Source organism: Cibotium barometz, chromosome 17 (assembly GCF_041138505.1).
Source record: "Cibotium barometz isolate CiBa-2024 chromosome 17, ASM4113850v1, whole genome shotgun sequence".
In the NCBI taxonomy this organism is placed as follows: Eukaryota; Viridiplantae; Streptophyta; class Polypodiopsida; order Cyatheales; family Cibotiaceae; genus Cibotium; species Cibotium barometz.
The window spans coordinates 58631503-58654500 of NC_141062.1; the positions used below are offsets into that span (position 1 = coordinate 58631503).

The window sequence follows — 22998 nt, forward strand, 5'->3', positions numbered from 1 at the left end:
GTTTGTGTGTATTTTTGTGTGTGTGTGTGTGTGTGTGAAAGAAATAAAGAAAGGGAAGAGTGACGAGCAGGCACCACGAGCTCCCCGAACCCTGAAACGCTCCACTCCTCCTCTGATCCTTCCTCCACCTCTGTTCCTCTGCCATCGCTTCCTTCCTCCATCACTTTGCCCCTCCTTCCTCCATCGTTTCCTTCCTCCTTCACTGCCTGAATCGCTCCCCTCCGCCTCTGATCCTTCCTCCGCCTCTATTCCTCTGCCTTCGCTTCCTTCTTCCTCCATCGTTGTGCCCCTCCTCCCTCCTTCGTTTCCTTCCTCCTTCGCTGCGCCCATCCGCCTCTCTTCCTGCTTCTAATTCGCCTCTTCCTTCCCCTCTGTTCGCCCCTACCCCTACCCGCCCTTCTTCGAACTCCTGTTGATCATTTCGCCTCCCCTCCTCTAAACGCCTCCCCTCCTTCCTCCGCCTCTTCCCTCTGTGCAGCCCTGTTGTGCTGCCCTTCCCCTACCCCTCTTCGCCTTTGTGTCCAGCCATCTCCCCCTTGCTTCCCTTTCCTTTTTGCTTTTCCCCTTTCCACCCTCCTTTCCTTTCCTCCGTCTCAACGCCTTCCTCTTCCCCTTGGTTCGGATTGCTCCTCATCCGGGTTCAAGTCGGCCTTTTTCTTCGATTAGCATCATGGCTAATCATTCTCCCTCAGCCGGGCGAACCATTGTATTTTCCGAAGCCGAGCTCGCGGTCCTCTACGCCGAAATAGAGAAAGACTCCAAAACGACCCTCATTGCAAGAATCTTTGGATCTCACCTATCCCGTCTCCAGGCTCGGGATTGGGTCCTGGCGGCTCTGCCCTCCGACCTCGCTCTACACTTTCGAGATGTCAGGTTGCTTGGAGGAGGTTTCTTCCAAGTGGATTTTGATTCTGAGGACGCAGCCTCAGAGGTTTTGAAGGGCAGCCCTTTCCCATTGGGCCCGAGGAAGATATTCTTTCTTCCCTACTCCAGCTATTTTGACCCTGTTGAGGAAGACCAGAACCGTTTCCCGATTACTCTCAGATTCCCAGGTCTTCCTCGCGCATATTGGCCTGTGTTAGAGGCCATCGGGTCTGCCTTTGGGCTTGTTCTTCAAGTGCCCCCCCTTCACGCCTTGCCGACATCTTCTGCCCAGGTAGTCACTGCCTCGGCGGATGCTGTCCCCAGGGTCATGGTTCTTGCCCGTGACATTGAGCTCTTTGAGGACCATGTTTTGCTTCCGGGCCCTTGTGGCCCTTTGAAGCACAAATGGAGATTGCAGGTAAACCCGATCAGTGCCAGGTTTGTCACCAACAGGGTCACTTTGCTCGAGATTGTCCTCGGGCTCGAGATCGCAGGAGGCCTCGTAAGCGTGCCTCTCAGGCGCCACCTCCCTTGGTTCCTTCCTGTCCTTCAGTCCGCCAGGTGTGGCGAGTTGTCTCTCACGCCCGCCCCCCTGGTGCGATTGATGGGAAGGCTTCCTCGGATCATATACAGATAGATGATGTTTCTGGTCAGAGGGATGTGTCAACTGATGCATCTTTGCAGAGAGACGATATCTCAGATCAGGATGACTTTGTGGAGTCCTCTCTACTTGGAGGGGGCGATATGCAAGATGTCAGCACAGTGGGGATCATGTATTGCAGGATTTTCAGCATGATGCCATTGCCCTTGTTGCCCCGCAGGGCGAACAGGTTTCTCGTACATACGCAGGCACAGTGCAGGGCCTTGGACAAGGGCATGTCAGTGGACTTTGCCCTGTGGATTTTCCTGTCCTCCAGCATTATGAGAGGCGTCCTCAGGCTGCCCATCGTCTTCTTAGATCGGGGGTCAAACCCTCTTCTCTTCCATGAGAATCGTCTCATGGAATGTTCAGGGCCTTGGAGGGCTTCCCACCTGTGGGGGTAGGAAGCGCCTTCTAAAGGACCAGCTTCACCCTGCTGTTACAAGAGGGTCTATGGATGTGCTTTTGTTGTAGGAACACAAATTGGATAGATCTCAGTGTGGCAAAACTGGTAAGATGCTTTCTGGCCACACCTTCTGGTCCTCAACAGTTGGGACTAGAGGGGGTGTTAGTATTTTAGTGGCAGCATTCCTTATCTTTCTCTTGGTATAACCGCAGGAGCGGGGATGAGAGCATCTTTGCACGTCTGGACAGGTTTTATGTGGATGATTGGTCCTTGGACAGAGGAGGCACCATTGCTATTATGCCTGGCACCACCAAATCCGATCATTGCCCCGTCGTTTTGTGTCTCAGGGAGCCTGGGACTCACTCGACCTCTCCCCGTATCCGTATCCCTGACTCTCTTTATCTAGATGCTGACATTTCCCTTGAGATCAGAGAGATATGGAGATTTTGTGACGGTCCTGATCCTCGTCATAATATTGCGCTAGCTCTTGAGAGGACCAGCCATCATTATCATAGCACTACCTTGTCTAAGAAGAAGGAGGCTCTGGACAAGGAGAGAGCTATTAGGCGTAGGATTGCTACTCTTCAGAGGGAACATGAAAAGCATTCACATGCGGCTTGGATTACAGACCTCTTGACCACAGTTAGAGCAGAGCTGCAGTTGGCCATGGACAGGAGGGTTGAGTTCACCTTTCATGCGAATGAGGCCTTTTGGACTCAGATGGGTGGCAGATGCAACAAAGAGTTTTTTTCAGCACACAAGCCTTCCCATAGTAGCAATTCTGTGCGGTACTTGCAGGATTCACAGGGTGAGGTTCAGATTGAGCCTCATAAGGTGAGGGGTATTGCTTCAGAATTTTATCGGTCTTTGTTGACTGCAAAGGTGCCCTCCCCTCAAAGAGATGTGGCACGGCAAAAAGTTTGGGAGTGCATGCCCAAGCTCATTACAGATGCTGTGTGTTCTTCCCTGGATGCCCCTTTCTCGAAGGATGAATTCCTTAATGCACTGCATGCTCTTTCCAGTGGTTCGTGCCCCGGGGATGATGGTCTTTCTCCCGCCTTCTTTATTCTTTTTTGGGATCATATTGGAGATGCTATCACTGTTGCCCTTCAGGAAATGTGGTTGTCGGGTATGATGCCTCCATACCTCACGGAGGGGCTGATTCACCTTATCCCCAAGAGTGGAGACAAGTTTGACATCAAGCAATGGAGGCCCATCACCCTCCTTGAATCTGCATATAAAATCTTAGCTAAAGCCTTGAGTATAAGGTTGCAGCTGATTCTCCAAAGGACTATCCATGATACCCAAAATGGGTTCCTCCAAGGAAGGAGTATATTTGATAACATCTTTTCTTTCTGGGAAGCTATCGAGTGGGCAAAGTCTAGTCAGCAGCCTCTTGCCATTCTTTTGCTTGATTTTGAAAAAGCTTATGACAGAGTGGATTGGGATTTTTTGGAGGGCACTATGGCACACATGGGGTTTTCCCAAAACTAGATCAGAGGTGTGTCTTGCCTATAAAGGGAGGCTCATAGCACTGTTTTAGCCTGTGGGGGGCGGCGTGAGCGTTTTCAGATTTCCCGTTCAATGAGGCAGGGCTGTCCCCTCGCCCCTTTACTGTACCTCATTGTAGCTAAGGCTATGAGCAGGTTTCTTCGGGCTGCCCCTGGTGTTGTGGGTCTCAAGCTGCCTTTATGTACAGAGGAAGAGTTTTTGGACCCTGAGTTAGCAGATGATACGGTGTTGTTCCTTGAGGCTTCACATGCTTGTTTATGTGCTTTCCGGACAGCCTTGGAGGCCTTTTGTTTGGCAGCAAGAGCTTCTATCAATTGGCATAAGTCAGTTGGTTTTTGGATTAGTGATTCTCCTCTTGCAGATTGGGGTACAAATGTTGGTTTTACTTGGATTGAGAGAGGATGCTCTACCAAATACCTTGGTTATCAAGTGGGCGTTGACATCTCCCCTGCACAACAGTTTGCTCCAGTGCTCTTAAGCATTAAAAGCAAACTTAATCACTGGAGTAGGAGGAAGCTCGACTTGGCCTCTAGAGCTTTGGTGGTTAACCAAGTTTTGCTGGCCACGACTTGGTTTATCGCTTCGTGCTAGATTTTTCATAAGGGCTGCATTCGCCAGCTTCGTCGCCTTATTCGGAACTTTCTTTGGTCAGGGCTTGATGAAAATGCACACACCAGGGCTAGAGTTGCTTGGGAAACCATTATCAGGCCTAAGCAGGAAGGGGGATTGAATATCATTGACCCTGAGGTGCAATGTAAGGCTTTGCTGTGTAAGCTGGTTGTTAGGGGCTTTCTTCCAGGCACTGAGCCGTGGAAGGACTTTCTCATGCAGCAGATCACAAAGTGAGTCCCTGTTCGCGGAGGTGACTGGACTCTCAGCTCACGATTTATTTTTTCGGATGCAGTTCACCGCTCCCCTTCATCCCCCCCTGGTTAGGTATCTCCTACGGGCCTAGGACTGCCTGAGGAGTTTTTTGGTACACATCCCCCCGCGTTCAGTGGAGGAGGTTAACTTCTGGCAGCCCATTTTGTGGAATGATTTGATCTTAGATGTGCATGGTAGGCCTCTTGGGGCAGCTATGCATATTCTTTGGGCTGGCTGTGAGACCCTTTGCCCCACAATGTTGGCTTGGAAGAGATTTCAGAGCCTCACCGAGGTACAGAGATTGGATCTCACGCAGCATTTGAGAGGCTCTAGTCGGAGGATTGCACAGATTGATGCAGCCATTCCCAACCACTGGATTACTGGATCTTTTTTGGAAGACCGTCATCATTCTTGGTTTGGGGTTTTTTTGGGGACACGTGTTCCTCTTCAGGTTATGGGTCTCCCCTTGCCTAGGGAGGATGATGTACTGGTCTTTTTTTTTGTACAGGATGGATGGCAGTTCGAGAGATGTGACGTGCAGGACCTTATTGAGGGCCCCCAGATTCGTCGTCTAGACAGAGTTGTTGGCAAGTTAGGGAAGCACGTCTTTGTTGACCCCCCCCGACCCCCCCAAGGGATGATCACAGAGAGTGTTAGCCTTTGGCTGTATGGTGGCTGCCCTGTCAGACATTTGCATTGGGACCCCGGTGAGTGGGTGTGGAAGGATGCTTGTAACCCCTTGAAAAGAATGCCTTTTTTCAGTTATACGGTGCGGAATGCCAGACATCTTATCTTGGGACACATTCAGAGTGTCCCTACTCTTAGACCCCATTGGAAATCTTACAACATTTCGACTGACATTCAGAGGGTTTTTTGGCGGAGATTGTGGCATTCTTATAGGAAGCCACAGATTTCCTCCTTTATCTGGGTTTCTCTTCATGGTGGTCTGGCCACCAATCAGTGGAGGTCAGTTATTACTCGTGCTTGCCCAGCATGCCCTAGATGTGCAGGAGTGTCTATGAGACCAAAAGTGATACAATAGTGTCTACGTAATCTCACATCATGGTACAAAAGAAAACAAAGACTAGAGCTATGAGCTCAGAATGTCAAATCCGAGCTATATGATACAAAATGGGATCATCATCATCATACAACCTATGGAGCTAACCCCCCGGTAGAAGGAGGGGGCCATCAAGGATATCAAGCATGGGGGTAGTCTGTATAGAAGGCTCTGCAGATCCACGGGGCGTGGGAAGGTGGCTCTGTGCCTCTCCAAGATCTCCTCAAGCTAGGGCTAGAGAGAAAGAAAGATATATTAAGCATCTACTAAAGACCCAACGGGCCTATGAGACCAAAGTGATACAATAATGTCCATGGCATATCTCATCATGGAACGGAAAATAAAATAGAACTAAACAAAACTATGAGACCAAAAGTAATACTCATGATCTATAGTTAACTGTATGCCAGCAAAACATGAAAAGAAAAAAACAATCCACCCAAAGAAAGAATATTCTATTACCCTCTTACAAAAGACCACACAAGGCTTTATGGTAGTGCATCAAAAGTGCAACTAATTAAACATAGTGACATGTAAAAAAACAAGAATCTGAAGAGAATTCTCTAAACAAGGAGACAAAAGGCTAAGGCTAAGTATGTGATAAATACAAACACACAAGGTGCCAATGGAAGTCCTAGAGTGTGTGCATGGAGTTAGAAAACTTAATAACAAATCCTCTACTCATATTACATAGCAATCTTATGAGAATAGACCATGATGAGATAGCAATCCAAGACTCTCCTAAAATTTCATACTAGATGTGCATCTGAAGACATAGTGCTCCTGAGTCTCCACCTCTTTGACTCACAAAGCTGACAATTACTATAAAATTGCCAGGTCTGTAGATTACCATAGAGTCTTATCTCATCTGTAAGACACTATGACAAGACTCTAATTGGTCCAATGATAATCCTTATACTGGCCACTCCAAGTAGCCACTGTCAGATATCTCAAGAAAGTGTTGCCTAAAGATTTGAGGGAAGAAGCCAGTGCTTGATTTAGGTTCAGTGCATGCATAGTTAAACCTTATAGAATCTTCACCACAATAATAAGGTTGATTTCCTTTTTGATGGTGAAAGGTGGGGGAATCTGAATTATATCGGAATAAGGGTGATTTAGTTATGCTCATCTCAACTGATAAGTCAATCATGTAACCATTGAGAGCAAGATAGTTTACCACTACACTGTGGGCCTAGGTTTCTCATCTGATCTCAGGGTAACACGAGCGTGTCTTTATAGAGCAGCCAAAATTTTAATTGACTACAGAGTAAGAGCAGCAAAATACGTGTCCACTCTTAACAGCGGCAATATCCACAAAATTGAACATGTATGAAAGAGTCAAAAGAATTGAGACTTCAACCTTTGCCATATGAAAACTTTTCTCTTGTAGCTTGTGATTTGCAACCTCAAGTGCTTCACATACCATGTCCTTCCTAGTAAACAACCATTTGATCTTAAATTAGTGCACAAATTGTACAATTTTGCATAGATCTTAGCAAGAATACTCAAAAGAGCTATTAACTTTGCTTTGATTACAAATGACATACTGACTAACTTTACTTAAATAGAAAATTAGAGAACACAATATATGATATAAACCTTCATAAGATTTGAATACATCCAACCTTTCGAATTGAGAGAGGAATTGCATTTATTAAACAACAAACAAACACAAACAAGGAAACATTAGATAAAGTTTTGCAAAGACTACAAGGACAAAGAAAAAATACCAATTTCTGAAAATTGAAGTTTTGATTTCCAAGTAAAGATCCTTTAATTAGTCAAAAGAAAACGTCTACATAAAGTAGACTACGCCCTTGAGTAGAGGAAGTGCAATACAAAAGATCCATTAGGCAATGTCTTACAACCACGAACAAAAGGAAGGAAGGCCTATTTGGCTCTGTTTCACACCCCCCCCCCTGCACCCGCCCCCCCACAGAGTGAAGAAGGGCCTTGGGCTCCAAGTGTGCAACAAGGGTGTGCAATGCCACTACATCTTATCCAAGTCGCTATGACACGCTCCCATCGATCACGAAGGGTGTGGATGACGTCCTTCCAAATTAAACCAATAGACTCCACCAACAGGGTCAAAGATCCATCAATGGCCTTGCTGCATCAAGCATGCCAAATGTACCAAGCGATGTCACTTCTCACTCACAAACGATTCCGAGGTCCATTAGGGCACGCTCGTGCCAAGGAGGCAAGGATGGTCGAGATCCGAAAGAGTGTCAACTGAAGGGTGAGACATGTGCCATCTTCCTCATAAGCTAGAGCCGTCCTCACCTCCATGTCCCAAGCAATCACACCCAACGTGAAAATGAGGAAAGTCCTGGGTTCAAAAGTAAATAAGCAACAAATCCCCCATAAACCTATTGTGACATCCGGCAAACCCAAAGGTAACGTCACTTCGACTCCTCAAGAGTGTTGGGAAATCGGAGTTAAGTGTGGGAACACCCTCTTAGCGTAGGAATCTTCCCTTGTGGTAAGCAGCAATGTCACACCTCGTTTAATAAGGTCAAAGAAGAGATTGTACTTTCAGCCCATAAAAGGGGCTACATTGTATTCGTTTCATTTTATTAAAAAAAACTAGTACTTTATGTCCAATCACTGTACTTCACTCTCTATCATCATCATCTCTTTATGGCTCTTCCAAGCTAGGTTCAGACCACTTTCCAAGATCATGGACTTCCCGAATCAGAGATACCTGGGACTTTTTCTTCTAGAGCTCCGCAGACACACGGAGTCCTTAGTGAGATCCAGATCAGCTATACTTGCTGGAGGACCAGCACACAGAGCTCTCACCAACTTCTTCCATACCAACACTCCGAGGGCCAATCCACCCACCATACCCGGAGCACTAGGTAGTGCAGGAGCTCAACCGAGCGGTGTAACACTTGACAGAGCCACTAAGTTACGCAGAGCTCGACGCCCCAAACCCCATGGCCCTCACCCACGACCACGCCACCACAAGAGGGTCCGGGCCATCATCTCCCGTCATCGCAGGACCTTCTCGCGCTAGCTCAGTTTTACCAGCTTGAGCACCATGTCATAGCGGCCCATGAGGGATGTATTAGGGTGATATGAGAGCTCTCTACGCATGTACCTAGATCAAATTTTATAGTTCGAGATTTTTGTTATCTTTCTTTATTACTATTTTGTACCCAGAATGATGTACCTCATGGATATGATGTTACCTTTTGGTCTCGTAGGTCATTTTGGCCTTTTGAAGACGTTAATACAACTCTCTCTCTCAGTTTTACCACCTTGAGCACCATGTCATAGCGGCCCATGAGGGATTTATTAGGGTGATATGAGAGCTCTCTGCTCATGTACCTAGATCAAATTTTATAGTTCTAGATTTTTGTTATCTTTCTTTATTACTATTTTGTACCCAGGATGATGTACCTCATGGATATGATGTAACCTTTTGGTCTCATAGGTCATTTTGGCCTTTTGAAGACGTTAATACAACTCTCTCTCTCTCTCTCTCTCTCTCTCTCTCTCTCTCTCTCTCTCTCTCTCTCTCTCATTAAAGAATTCCGTACCCCACTCCCAGAGCAAATCCATCCATGGATGAAATATAGCTATTTTTATTTTGAACCTCAATTTCGAACTAGATGCAATAGAACCCATTGTAACTTAAACTCTTAAGAGTCTTAAGAGTTCATTTTGAGTTTTTTTTTTCCAGTTTTATGCCTCTTTGGCATCGATACCCAGAGTGGAATGTAAATGGATGTACCTGATCTCTCCCATAGGTCGGATTCGGCCTCCCATAGGTCGGATTCGGCCTCCAATTGGGTAGATCCAGACGCCCGAGGGTTCGCGGATCCTCACATCAGAGACGGTGCCTACACCGGAGGATTCAGAGCATCATTGCAAGGCATCGGGCTCGTCCGACCAGGCATCTCACTATGGCAGATATCCAGGCCATCCGGCAGAGACCCATGCTAGAGCTCCTAGGATGATTACCACTCCAGCCATATACTGTAGTACTCACTGTCACTTTTGTACTCCCCCATATTCATGTATTCATGTATCCATGTACTCATGTACCCCATTTTGACTAGTAGCATTAGCTTTCCACTCTCCCTAGTTGCTGCTTCCAGATGCTCCCTACTGATGTATTGTAGGGCTAGATACTTACCTTCAGTTCTTTCTTTTCTTTTCCAGACAGTGTATCACATGACACATGGTTGTAACTTTGGTCTCATAGGTCACTTTGGCCTTTTGAAGACGTTAATATCTCTCTCTCTCTCTCTCTCTCTCTCTCTCTCTCTCTCTCTCTCTCTCTCTGGGACACACACCACGCCACTGACAGAGATACACATGGTAGTATGGAACTGTAATGGTTCACTATGGGTGCAGCCTGGACGACTGGAGCATGCGATGAGACATCATACTTCTGACAGAGACACATCAGAGCTCTGAGAGAGGGCTACCTCGAGTAGAGGGATTCCAGTGGGAGTCAGCATACAGGAGGACCACACGCCAGGGTACCTCAAGAGGGTCGGGGGGAGTAGTAGTTCTATTCAGATGGGAGCTACAGGGGAGACAGAGAGTGGTAGCACAGGATCCAGAGGCCAGATACATGTCATTACAGAGGACATGCCACAGGAGGAGGAGACAAGGGCCTCGCCATACACTTGTCTGTCAGAGGAGATTATGCACTATTCTGCACTAGGGGAAGTATTTCTTACGGGTGACTTCAATGCCCACACACAGAGCACACAGTGTGAGGTGTATGACTATGATGACACGGAGATCCTCCACCCTGTGGATCCAGAGGAGATAGGGGCTAGTCGGGCATCAGAGGACACTGCACCTGACAGAGGACATTATGGGGACCACTTACTAGAGTTGGGAGCCAGGCATCGTCTCGTTATTTATAACGGGATGCTACAGTGGCCGGGATCAGGAGGGCTGACATGCTTCCCACATGGGGGTCATACACGGACCGGAGACACGGTGGTGGTGGACTACATTATGGGGTCTTTGGAGGCATCACAGCTGGTCACCTCATTCTCCATCCCACCTCATCCTATTGGGGCAAATCATACATACTTGGCATTTTCACTAGCCGGATCACCAGTATCACCAGCCCCCCACATACCGACGCCACACGCTACCATCTACTTCACACATGACATGGCAGACATATACACTGGCAGAGTAGAGGATGGGCTCCTACGCATGGATCCCCTGGCACCTATGGATACCATTATAGCCCAGCTGGCATCACTCCCACACAGCTGCATTACAGAGCTTCCACATCGTGTCCACTCAAGAGAGCCTACGAGATTTGGGACTATGCCCCAGAACAGATGGTATGATGACGAGTGCAGAGCCCTATACTCACGGCTCCGCATACAGAGAGCCCTGGGAGCCATCACAGAGCAGGAGTCGAGGAGAGAGATGAGACTTACTCGCCGCAAAAGGCAGGCCTTCGCAGAGATACAGGAGCTAGAGATCTTCCATTTCTTCATGAGTAGAGATAGCCCTATCTCATGGCGGCACTTCAAAGAGCCCCGAACACCGACACCCATTGCAGACCCACAGACATGGCACATATGCAGAGGGCCTATACCACGCCCCACAGCAGCCACCTATACCTCAGCCACAGGAGCCTCGACCTACCACAGCTAGCTTCTTTACCACTTGATGGTAAAGGAAGCTATCCGCCGCCTACAGCATGGACGGGCCGCCAACCATATGGGCCTATAGGGTGAGCATCTCATATATGCAGTAGATTCACCTGTTTAACACGGCACTAGCAGAGGGTTTGCCTGCGGAGTGGACGATGCACACCATTGTGCCGATCCACAAAACAGGGGATATGCTCGATCCGAGCAACTACAGGACGGTTATGGTTGGCCACGTGTTGGCCAAACTCTATGGTGCAGTGTTGGAGCAAGAGCTTAGCTTATATGCTAAGCGAGCAGGTTTACGCTCATCAGGGCAGGCATGCTTCAGGAGAGCTTTCTCTACCACTGACCATGTATTCACTTTGAGATGTATGATTGACCAGGCCAGAGTGAGGAAGAGAAAGCTCTATTGCTGCTTTGTGGATTTCCACAGGCATTTGACACAGTACCACGAGAGAGGCTCTTTCAGCGCCTGCATTCTCTTGGCATACCAGCAGATATGACATGGGGCATCTATGCATTATATGAGCAGGTTTTTGGGCGAGTCACATGCCCAAGAGGTCTGTCCGAGACTATTGCTAGCACCATTGGTGTGAAGCAAGGATGCCCACTTTCCCCCGCGCTATTTGGGCTATACATTGATGAGGTAGCTGGCTTCATTACATGGGGAGGTAGAGATGGAGTTGACCTATTAGCAGGTACCTCAGTACATATTATGCTTTATGCTGATGATATTGTATTAGTGTCTGAGTCTCCAGGAGGTCTACAGCAGCATCTACATGCACTCGATGATTTCTACACACAGAGGGGTCTTACTGTGAACCTTGGGAAAACCAAGGTTATGGTCTTTCATACATCGAGACAGGGCAGGAGTCAACTAACATTCACATTCGCAGGACGCCAGGTGGAGGTGGTGACATCATACGTGTACTAGGGGTTACCTTCTCTGCAGCAACCCCGCGCTCCACCATGGGCTCAGCAGCCGGAGCTAGATTGACACAGGGATATGCAGCGTTGGCTATGCTAGAGAGACAGGGCCACCAAGCGCATTTTCAGGAGCCCCGAACGAAGGGGTGGCTATTTGACACATTAGTCACACCGGCACTGATGTATGGAGCAGCGGTATGGGCGCCAGGCCTTGATACCCATTGGCGGACACAGATAGAGAGACCACAGGCCCTCATGATGGCACGCATGATACGCAGCACCGTCAGTACCTCATGACATTATCCAAGCAGAGTTTGCTGCGCCTCCTATGATGGTAGAGGCCATATTCCAGACTATATGCCTGCTAGACAGATTCAGAGAGATGCCACAGGACAGATTGTCATACAGCACTTTTGAGACATCTAGACAACTGGCTGAGGCAGGAGACAGAGGATCATGGTATGCACACGTCACACATTGGTTCTCACAGCATGGCCTAGACATGGATCATCTACCACCATTCCAGTATGACAGGGATGCACCACATATCCGTCTCTCTCATAGTGAGAGGAACAGAGTATTGAGACAGGGCCTATGGCAGCTCTATACACAAGAGACATGGATATCCCCTACACAGCCTCTTCCACCGAAGATGCTATACTACAGAGATCACTTCATGAGTATCACTGATGATGGATTTATCGAGAGGCCTAGATGCATGGAGGGCTTTTTACCACACAGCTCCCGGGTAGCTATTGGTCAGCTTAGAGTCTCATCACATCGATTGGAGATCGAAACTGGCAGAGCAGCACGAATCCCCCGAGAGGAGAGGGTATGCAGATTGTGCAGAGAGGAGGTGGAGAGTGAGGAGCATTATGTATGCAGATGCAGAGCATTATGTATGCAGATGCAGAGCATTTACAGCCATCAGAGAGAGATATCCCATTTTATTCAGAAAGCCACATTCCCTACGCCAGATCTTTGAGGCAGCAGACCAGCGCATACCGGGGAGATTCATTCTAGACATACAACGTCACAGAGAGACATCATTACAGGCTCAAACAGCTCTAGAGGGGGGGCGACAGACACACATTACTACATTTTTTCAGAGATCCACCCCACTCCCAGCCCCTACACAGCAGGGAATTACTCTCCAGAGAGCAGAGACACTCAAAGCCCGCAAGAGACAGAGGACACCTGGCTTTCGGGCACCACGCCTATACCAAAGAGAGATGACAGAGATCAGAGCTCAGTTCCACAGAGAGGGTGTGGAGCGACTGGCTCGCTTCAGAGCAGACCCAGGCATGTTCTTCAGGGAGCTGTGGACACCCCCTTCATTGATGTATACCATTTTATACCCCCAGTATGGTTCAGGATGGAGCTAGCTAGGTTGCATATCATGATTGTGTACTCCATGCATATAGCTTTGCATTCTCCTAGTAGTAGAGCTCCATCCCCTCCCCCACTCATTGTACTTATTGCACACCCAGATTCAGCTTTTTAGTTCAGTACTTTTTCATTTTGTTGGGATGACAGAGGATACCCCATACAGGTACACTGATTTGTCTCATAGGCCGAGTTCGGTCTTTTGGAAGACGTTAATAAAATCTTTCTTTCTTTCTTCTCTCTCAAGAGACTTGGATTACACCCAGTCAGCCTCTACCGCCGAAGATGCTATACTACAGAGATCAATTTATGCGTATCTCAGCGGATGGAATTCATACACAGACCTAGATACATGGATGTGTACATGCCTCACAGTGCCCGAGTGGCGACTGGCCAACTCAGAGTGTCATCACACCAGCTTGAGATTGAGACAGGTAGGGCAGCACGGATCCCAAGAGCAGAGAGGATATGCAGACTATGCCAGGAGGAGGTTGAGAGTGAGGAACATTATGTATACAGATGCAGAGCATATAGTGTCATTAGAGAGAGATACACCACGATCTTCAGTGGACATCCCTCACTCTGCCAGCGCCACAAAGAGACACTGATACGGACTCATACCACAGGGAGAGGTGGGCGACAGCTCCAGCTCACTGATTTCTTCCAAAGATCTATCCTAGTGCCTACCCTGACATAGGAGGGAGTTACACTTCAGCGCGCTGCGGACCTCCGAGCCAGATGGAGACCGAGAGCACCAGGCTACCAGACTCCCAGACTACATCACAGTGAGATCACAGAGATACGGGTCGACATCAACACCATATCCAGGAGCGGCTAGCTCACTTACACTCACACCCGGAGATCATGCTCCAAGGTATTTTTGCCTCACCATCGCCTATGTATCACATACTACACCCCCATTATGGTATTGGTTGGAGCTAGACAGATCTGCAGTGCATTCTTGTATACCCTAGGCATATAGGTTGCATACTGAGCCTCTAGCAGTAGTGCTCCATCCATCACACCCCCCCACTAGCTCAGTACTTTCATACTTTATTTCATGTTCATTTTGTCCTTTTTTTTCTGGACATCCAGAAGACATTGACAGTTGTACATTGATTTGTCTCATAGGTCGAGTTCGGCCTCTAGTAGACGTTAATATAGCTTTCTTTCTTTCTTTCTTCTTTCTCTCTCTCTCTACATAGCCGTACCTGCTACGCACCCACCTGCCCTCCATCACTATCTTCCACCCGTCCGTAACTCTATACGTGCTGTGCACTCACCTGTCCTGCCATTATTGTCTTCCGCCCGTCCGTAACTTTGTACCTGCTATGCACTCAACTGCTATCGCTGCCTATCCCGCCTCTTCCACCCCAATAATGCAGAATGCTCGCACCCTGGACCAATGGTTGAACCCTCAACCAGAAGCCACTCCCACCCTTACCCCATCTGCATCAGGCCGGCTCCCGTCTTCTCCCGTGTCCTTGACCACAGCTTGAGTTGGGTGACTGTGACAATGGTGCTCCCTCTTGAAGACAGAGTGAACAAGGTCGAAGAACTGGCTCAGAAGGCCCTTTCAGACCAAAAGAAACTAATAGATAAGACATTGAACCAGCATCAAAAGGAGATTCATGCTGTCAAGACTGAGATTCAAGGCAAAGAGAAAATGTACAAACAACTGCAAGCTGAGATGCGACAAGAGATGGAAGCTTGGAAGGACGCATGCCTGGCTGCATGCATGGAGAAATGTATGAAATTATGCAAGGAAGAGATGCACAAGCATGGCAAACAGGCAGGAGAAATAGCTACACAAGAAGCCCTTGCTCTAGAGATTGCCAAATTGTGAGACGCCAATGCCAAACTTGAGGCGGAACTAGAGAAGGCTAAGAAGGCAATCACAGAAGAGATTCAAGAGGCCAAATCAGGATTCCGGGAGGAGCATGCAAGCCTCCAAAAAGACATGGAAGCAACCAAAGAAGAGATTGGAGAAACCTCCAAATGGGTTGAAGTTGTAAAAAAGCAAAAAACAGTCCACACCCCGAATGCCACATCCATCATGACGGCCACGCTTGAGGAAGAGAAGCGTCGCCAATCTAGGGCTCTACATGTGCAAGTAACAGGCTTACAAGCAGGAAACTCACCAAAAGAGGACAGTGAGACTTTATGTAGACAAATGGGCCTTCACTGACACCCCTTTTGTAGATGCTTGGCGAGCCGGGAAGGACTTGATGAGGGAGAGGCCTCTCCTCCTCAAGTTCAAAGATACGGAGTCCCGTTTGGCTTTCTTGAAGAAGAGGGCCACCCTCTGAACCACTAAAATATACCTTGGAGATGACCTCACCCCCCTACAGGTGGAACACAAGAAAGCCGGGATGGTTCAGGTTATGGAAGCCCGCCGAGCAAGAAAATGGGCCGTTTATCGTGATGACTGAGTCATCATCACGGATAAACGCCCCACATGACGGTGCGGGGCCTATGAGACCATAGATGCATTGAGGATGGGAGTATGGAATTGCAATGGAACTCTATGGTCAAACACAGGAGGCTTCACAGAGACTTACACAAATAGGGATATTATCTTCTATACAGAAATGCATCAAAGTCTTGAGAGAGGGCTAACTAAAGTGGAGGGTTATACATGGAAATCAGCTTTCAGAGGACAAACACGCACCACTGGGGGGGTGCATGGCTCGAGAGGAGTGGCATGCTTGTTTCGCCCTCATTTGAGAGGCATGCTCACAATGGTTAGACACGATGAGGAGGCTCGTTTTATGTGGATGCGATTAGCCAGGCCTGGCTTGAGAGTGATGCATATTGCAGTATGCTACTTCCCACCATAGAAATCAGAATATGCATGCAGGTTGACAGAGAAAGGGGAGACTCCCTATGCGCCATTATTTGCAGACATTGTAGAGTTCTCCCAGCAAGGAGAGGTCCTCCTATTAGGAGACTTTAATGCACGGACAAAAGGGGAACAAGTGCAGACATATGACTTCCAAGGAGATGCCATTATGTTGTCAGAATTTGACTTGGGCTGATATGGGCCTCCAGAGGGCCAACCACGATATGGGAAATGCAACATCATATGGTAGACACTTCTTGGAGATGGGGGCTATGCATGAGCTGGTTATATATAATGGGTTGTCCAGATGGCCACAGTCAGACAGCCTTACATCTTTTCCGCATGGGGGAGGCACTAGTACGGTGGATTACCTCATGTGATCTCCCGCTCTTATACCACACATCTCAAACTTCACCATCCCTCCTCCACCCATACTAGCTGACCACGCATTACTTTCTTTCACAGTCTCATGCCCAATCTTACCGCCCACACCCACAACCCTCTCACCACCTTCACCCGGATTCATTTCCATCATGATCTTGACCACATCTATGAGGACCACCTCTCCCGCCACATTTCAGCTCTCGACTTAACCCTCCCTATCTCCACCATCACATCCCAACTTTCCTCCATCATCCATGACTCCGCCCACGCCAGCTTCCCCTACACCACATGCTCCACAGCAAGTTTGCTAGTGGGATCCCAACCCCAAAATGGATAGTATGATGAAGAGTGCAAAACCACCAGGCTTCGCCTCTTACGTGAGCGGGAACATGGGCTGATTTCAGCACATAAGATGCAACGCATCTTCCGTATATTCACTCGCCGAAAGAAACGGGCATTTTTCACCAAACGAGAACAAGAGTTATAGCAGCTCTTTTTGAGCAAGGACAACTCAGAAGCTTGGCGCATTCTGGAAAAAAAAAAAACTACACCTATCACAGATCCTAGCCTTTGGGAAGCCTATGCACAACAGCTGTATGATGTGCCAAACCAGCCTATACCACAAATGTCACACATCCCTAGGCCTACATCATCTTCTCTCTTTGATTCCCCCAATGTCACTAGGGCTCTTAAAAAGCTGCATAATGGGAGAGCAAAAGATCATGAGGATCTATGCGTGGAACATTTTGCCCACGGGCACCATGTATTGACTCCCATTCTTGCCAGTCTTTTTAACAGAGCACTCTGTGAAGGCTTTCCACCCTCCTAGACTACCAACACCATTGTCCCAATCCACAAAGCAAGAGATCCCATGGACCCAGGTAACTACAGGACTATCATGATTGGTCACACAATGGCCAAAATCTATGGGGCAGTACTAGAGGACATGATGAGCTCTATGGCAGAGAGGATGGGAAACTGAGCATCATGCCAGGCAGGCTTCAAGAGAAACTTCTCGACGCTGGACCATATCTTTATTTTGCAGGCTATCATAGAGGAGGCGAGGTCCTCAAAGAGACGTGTATTGCTGCTTTGTGGATTTCCGCAAAGCCTTTGACTCCATCCCTCAATCTCGTCTGATAGGACGCTTGCAGGAGCTCTAGTTCTCACATGAGATGATATGGGGTGTGATGGCACTATATGAGGCAGTACTCGGCCGAGTATGTGCACCCAGTGGGACCTCGGGAGATATATGTAACACTATTGGGGTTAAGCAGGGCTGCCCACTCTCACCTACACTCTTTGGCCTATACATTGATGAGATTGCAGTATTTGTGGATAGTTTCGGAGGTAGAGGTTCACCATTGGCTTAGACAATAGTGCCCATATTGCTATATGCTGACAACATTGTCTTGATCTCAGATTCAGCTGAGGGTTTGCATTGGACAGATTTTGCAAGGAGAGAGACCTTACAGTCAATTTGGGCAAAACCAAGGTTATGGTCTTCAACACATCTTCTGCAGTCCCCTCACGATTTTCTTTCATATACAGAGATGCCCCAATGGAGATTGTGCGGAAGTATGTGTATCTAGGAGTCACTTTTATAGGCCCTTTGTTTTGCATGACCATAGCTGCCACTGACCGACTTGCGAGGGGGCACGCCTCCCTAGCCCGTATGGAGAGACAGTGTTTCTAGGCACATTTCCAAGACCCCTACACTAAGCGCTAGCTCTTTGATACTCTAGTACGACCAGCGGCTATGTATGGTGCAGCCCTTTGGGGGCCAAGCCTAGGGAAGGATCACTGGAGGCGCATAGAGAGGCTATAGGTGATGATGTTGTCACACATGATCAGGAGTAAGCCATCTATACCACAAGACATTCTACATGCAGAGTTTGGGGTGGCCCCTCTGGTTACAGATGCCCTTTTTCAGACTGTCACTTATATTCAGCATGTATACACACTTGAGAGAGATCACCTACGACTAGCACACTAGTCCTCTATGAAATTATACAGCAAGTCGAGTGGTTTCATGCACATGGCATACAGATGGACCATCTCCCCCCATTTCAGTATAGCTTGGATTCCCCATATCTTGATCTCTCACGTTAGGAGATCAACCGGATCATCTAGTTAGATCTACTCGGGCTACACATACACCAAACATGGGTGTCTCCATCAAAGATTGGTAAGAAGTGTGAGTTCTACAGAGATCACTTCTTGAGACTCTCCGAGGATGGATTCTTTGAGATCCCGGGATGCTTACAGATACACATGTCACATGCCATGCGTATCACAATCGGCCAGCTCAGGGTATCCTCCCACCACCTCAGAGTAGAGACTGGCAAGAGCTGAGGATATCCCACATGATGAGAGGACATGCATAGTATGCATCACAGGAGCAGTAGAGGATGAGGCCCATTATATGCTCAGTTGCCCAGCTTACTATGAGATACGGGGGAGATTCCACTGCCTCTTCCGAGAGGGATTCGGACCACTCACACGGGTGATACAATTTGAGGATCAGAGGTGCTTGGGCATGTACTTGATGGAGCTGAGACGACACAGGGATGTAGTGTTGAGGTAGCATGCTGAGAGAGAGCCCCGGCTCCGACAGGACACCTCACAAAGAGCCATCACAGATTTCTTTGTGGTACATACATCCACATCGGAATATCCACATCGGAATCCATTGCCAACAATAGTTCCTCTACTACAACATCAGAGCCCACCACCCCTCACTATATTCACACCCTATAAGGGTTTCTGTTTACCTTCCAGTTCCAGTTTCTTTCTAGGTGCCAGTAGTATCATCTTTATTTTTCATTTTCTAGGTTTTTTTATCCAGACATTGTATCAGATCCACCATGATGTAACTTTTGGTCTCATAGGTCATTATGGCCTTTTGAAGACGTTAATATAACATTTCATTTCATTTCATTTCTCTCTCTCTCTCCCCCCCCCCCCCTACTACTATATGCCGATGACATTGTACTTATTGCAGACTCCCCTGAGGGTTTGCAACAGCATTTCGATGCTTTGCAGTCGTTTTGTGCAGATAGGGACCTCACAGTGAACCTTGGGAAAACTAAGATTATGGCCTTCAATACCGCACAGGCCTAGGTGACTAAATCCGACCATCAGTTCACTTTTAGAGGTGAATCAATGGAGTGCACCAGATCATGTGTACCTAGGAGTCACATTCAGCGGACCACAATTTTCTATGAGGCAGGCAGCAGAGGCTAGATTGGCATGTGGATATGCAGCCGGGGCACTAGAGAGACAATATGCCTACATTCAGTTTCAAGAGCCGCGCACCAAACTCTGGTTGTTTGACACATTGGTCACACCTACACTCTCATATGGCTCACCCATATGGAGACCCACCACACGAGGAGGGAGCCGCTTGTCGACCAGGTCCGACCAGAGAGAGATTTCTATGATGGATGGCAGGTACTAGAGAAACCACTGGTGACTATGATCACATGATGATTCAGAGCAAATCATCGGTACCTCATGAGATTGTCAGAGTAGAGATAAGAGCCACACCAGTGGTTACCGAAGCCCTGTTCCAGTCAGTGACATTTTTGTAGAGGATATGGGAGCTCCCCAAACAGAGATACCCACACCTAGCACTTGTCTCTTCCAGGCAATTAGAAACAGACGGCAATACACGATGTTGGTACACCCAGATGTGTACCTGGCTGAGATTACATGGCATGACGATTGATGCACTCCCTCCATTTGATTACAGCCTGGACTGCCCCTTCTTGGACCTTAGTCGCTCTGAGCAAAATAGGGTGATCAGGATGGACATCGTGAGGCTAGATGCAGAAAGGACATGGTCCAGCCCCCCCCTACCACTAGGCACGAAGATGGCCCACTATCGGGACCATTTTCTACATCTCTCCCCAAATGGCGTTGTGGCACGGTCTACATACATGGACACCCATCTCTCACATGGCATTCGCAGTGCCATTGGACAGATCCGCACTTCATCAGAGGAGCACTACATTTGCCGATGTACTGTGTACTATGAGATACGAGGGAGACTGGTGTCTCTTCCAAGAGGGTTCTGGACCATTACGACATGTGATGGAGTTTGAGGATCAGAGGTGTTTGGGGCTTTTCTTATTGGAGCTCAAACGTCATTGAGAGGCTCTCCTACGAGCCAGGACAGCACACCAGGATCCACCCCGCCAACGAGCCATGACAGATTTTTTCAGGGCCAGGACCACCCCAACAGATACAACCAGGACCTCCACTACCCCCTCGGCAAGCCAAACGTCCCATAGATGTCCTTCAGGAGGAGTCACCCTTGACAAAGCCATGGCACTTTGTCGAACAAGATGCCCACGCTTACCAGGACCTCGTCCACGGCCACTTCATCACTGGTGGATTAGAGCCATCATCACCCGCAACAGGAGACGACTGCCCCACCACTTTAGTTTCTCTATCTTACAGCACCCCATGAGAGAGATACTGAGATGAGCAGATTACACCAGTCTTATGCTAGTTGTAGATATTATACACTTTTGTTGTACCTCAATAGGAGTATTTTCCTTTCATAGCTGTTTAGGACTTTTTTAATCCTTTTTGTCTTACTTTTGATGAGACACTATCAGTTGTGTACTATGTTTTGGTCTCATAGGCCACTTTGGCCTTTCACAGACGTTAATATATCTTTCTTTCTTTCTATGTGGCCGTTACGCAAGGTCATGGAGTTTGAGGATCAGAGATGGCTGGGATTGTTCCTACTTGAGCTCACGAGACACAGAGAGACCCTCTTGGCAGACAGGAGACCGAGCCATGATGTACCTAGACAGAGGATCCTGACAGATTTCTTCGGCATCAGCACCAGCAACCCAGCCCACACACCTCCTGATACCCCCTCCATTGGGCCATCAGGGCACCGGCCACGCTCCCAGGGAGTCAACACTGATAGAGCAGTCATCTTATGTCATGCTCGTCGGCCACGCCCACCAGGATCCCAACCACAACATCCTCACCATCGCCAGATCAGAGCCATTATTGCTTGGCATCGGAGGCGCCTACCTCACTTCTACGACCTCTCCATTCTAGATAGCCCCATGGCGGAGATATTTGATCTGAGGAGAGGGCAGCACTTCAACTGATCAGCATACATGGATCGACTTGATATACATTTTCCAGTATTTTCTACTCGGTATCATCTAGGAGTCTTACTTACAATTCTTATAACTGTCAGACAATCAGTTTATTGTACTTTTTAGTTTCATTTAGTTGTTCTCTTTGATGAGACACCAACTTCAGATGTACTCTCAGTTTTGGTCTCATAGGCCATTATGGCCTCTTAGAGACGTTAATATATCATTTCATTCTCTCTCTCTCTCTCTCTCTCTCTCTCTCTCTCTCTCTCTCATGCTTGTACTACCCCTTCAGCATATAGAGATGCATCTTGCCTTAGCACTCCATCCACATCCCCAGCCCCCTTATATTGTTTGTATATGGGCTCCACCGATCCATGATGATTCACACTTGTATCCAGACACATGCACACTTTTTCTTTTGTTTCTTTTCTTCCGATGACCGGAAGAAAACAGTTGTATTATTTTTTGTCTCATAGGCCGACTTTGGCCTCTCGTAGACGTTAATATATCTTTCTTCTTCTTCTTCTTCTTCTTCTTCTTCTTCTTCTTCTCTCTCTCTCTCTCTCTCTCTCTCTCTCTCTCTCTCTCTCTCTCTCTCTCTCTCTCTCCCCAAAAAAAAATGGCATTCTTCTTGCCACAACCTCCATAGCCTCCACAACTAGGAGTCCTCTCATCCAACATTGGTATCAGAGCTGGATCTCGCGAGCCGGCTCTGCAGTCTCCGCGTACCCATCGCCGTTTGGATCTCGCGCAACTCTAGTTGTGTTGTCATGCCGCCCATCTTCCGCCACCGCCGCCCATTTGCGCCGCCCACCTGGTAGACCCCATGATAGCGTGCCTGCCCGGCTGAGCTAAGCGCCACCGCTAAGCGAGTTAGGCGGACTGGGGGGCCAAGGGCCTGAGCCGCCCATTCAAGATGCAGAGCTAGGCGTCAACATGCCTTACCTGACTGTCCCCAATTTTCGGCTAGTACAGCTGATTCTTTTCCCCCCGCATTCCTAGCATCGGATTTTTCTTTTCGCCGTTGACGCCGGTTTCCTACTAGACGCTACCTTCGATGCCCGACTGCTTCTGTGCCCGCTGCCTTGTTCGCTCTAGCTGAGCTGTTATCCAAGTTGTCCACCTGTGCGCTGATTGGCAAGTAGACTCAATCCAACTACTGCAGCCATTCAGCTCGCCTATACTTCTTTAACCAAAGAAGGCATGCCATGTGTGGTTTTGCAACATGATTACAATAATGATTTCACTTGCATACCCTATTTTGAGCTGAAACCCTAAATCAGTTGAAACCCTAGTTCTTGGCCACATTCTCTCAAGTGCTCATCATGGCATCTCATACGTC

The 22998-nt window shown here is 48.1% G+C and overlaps 1 protein-coding gene across 16 annotated transcripts in view; it reads right to left on the reverse strand.

Annotated features, from left to right (window-relative positions):
* The window catches only part of LOC147630229 (uncharacterized), a 215250-nt gene that overhangs the window by 179049 nt on the left and 13203 nt on the right, over positions 1 to 22998 (reverse strand). For all 16 annotated transcript variants that reach the window (XM_086811883.1, XM_086811880.1, XM_086811878.1 and 13 more), the window contains exon 6: positions 6707 to 6779. In XM_086811883.1, the coding sequence (XP_086668009.1) occupies positions 6707 to 6779 (73 nt within the window). The remainder of the gene's footprint in view (positions 1 to 6706; positions 6780 to 22998) is intronic.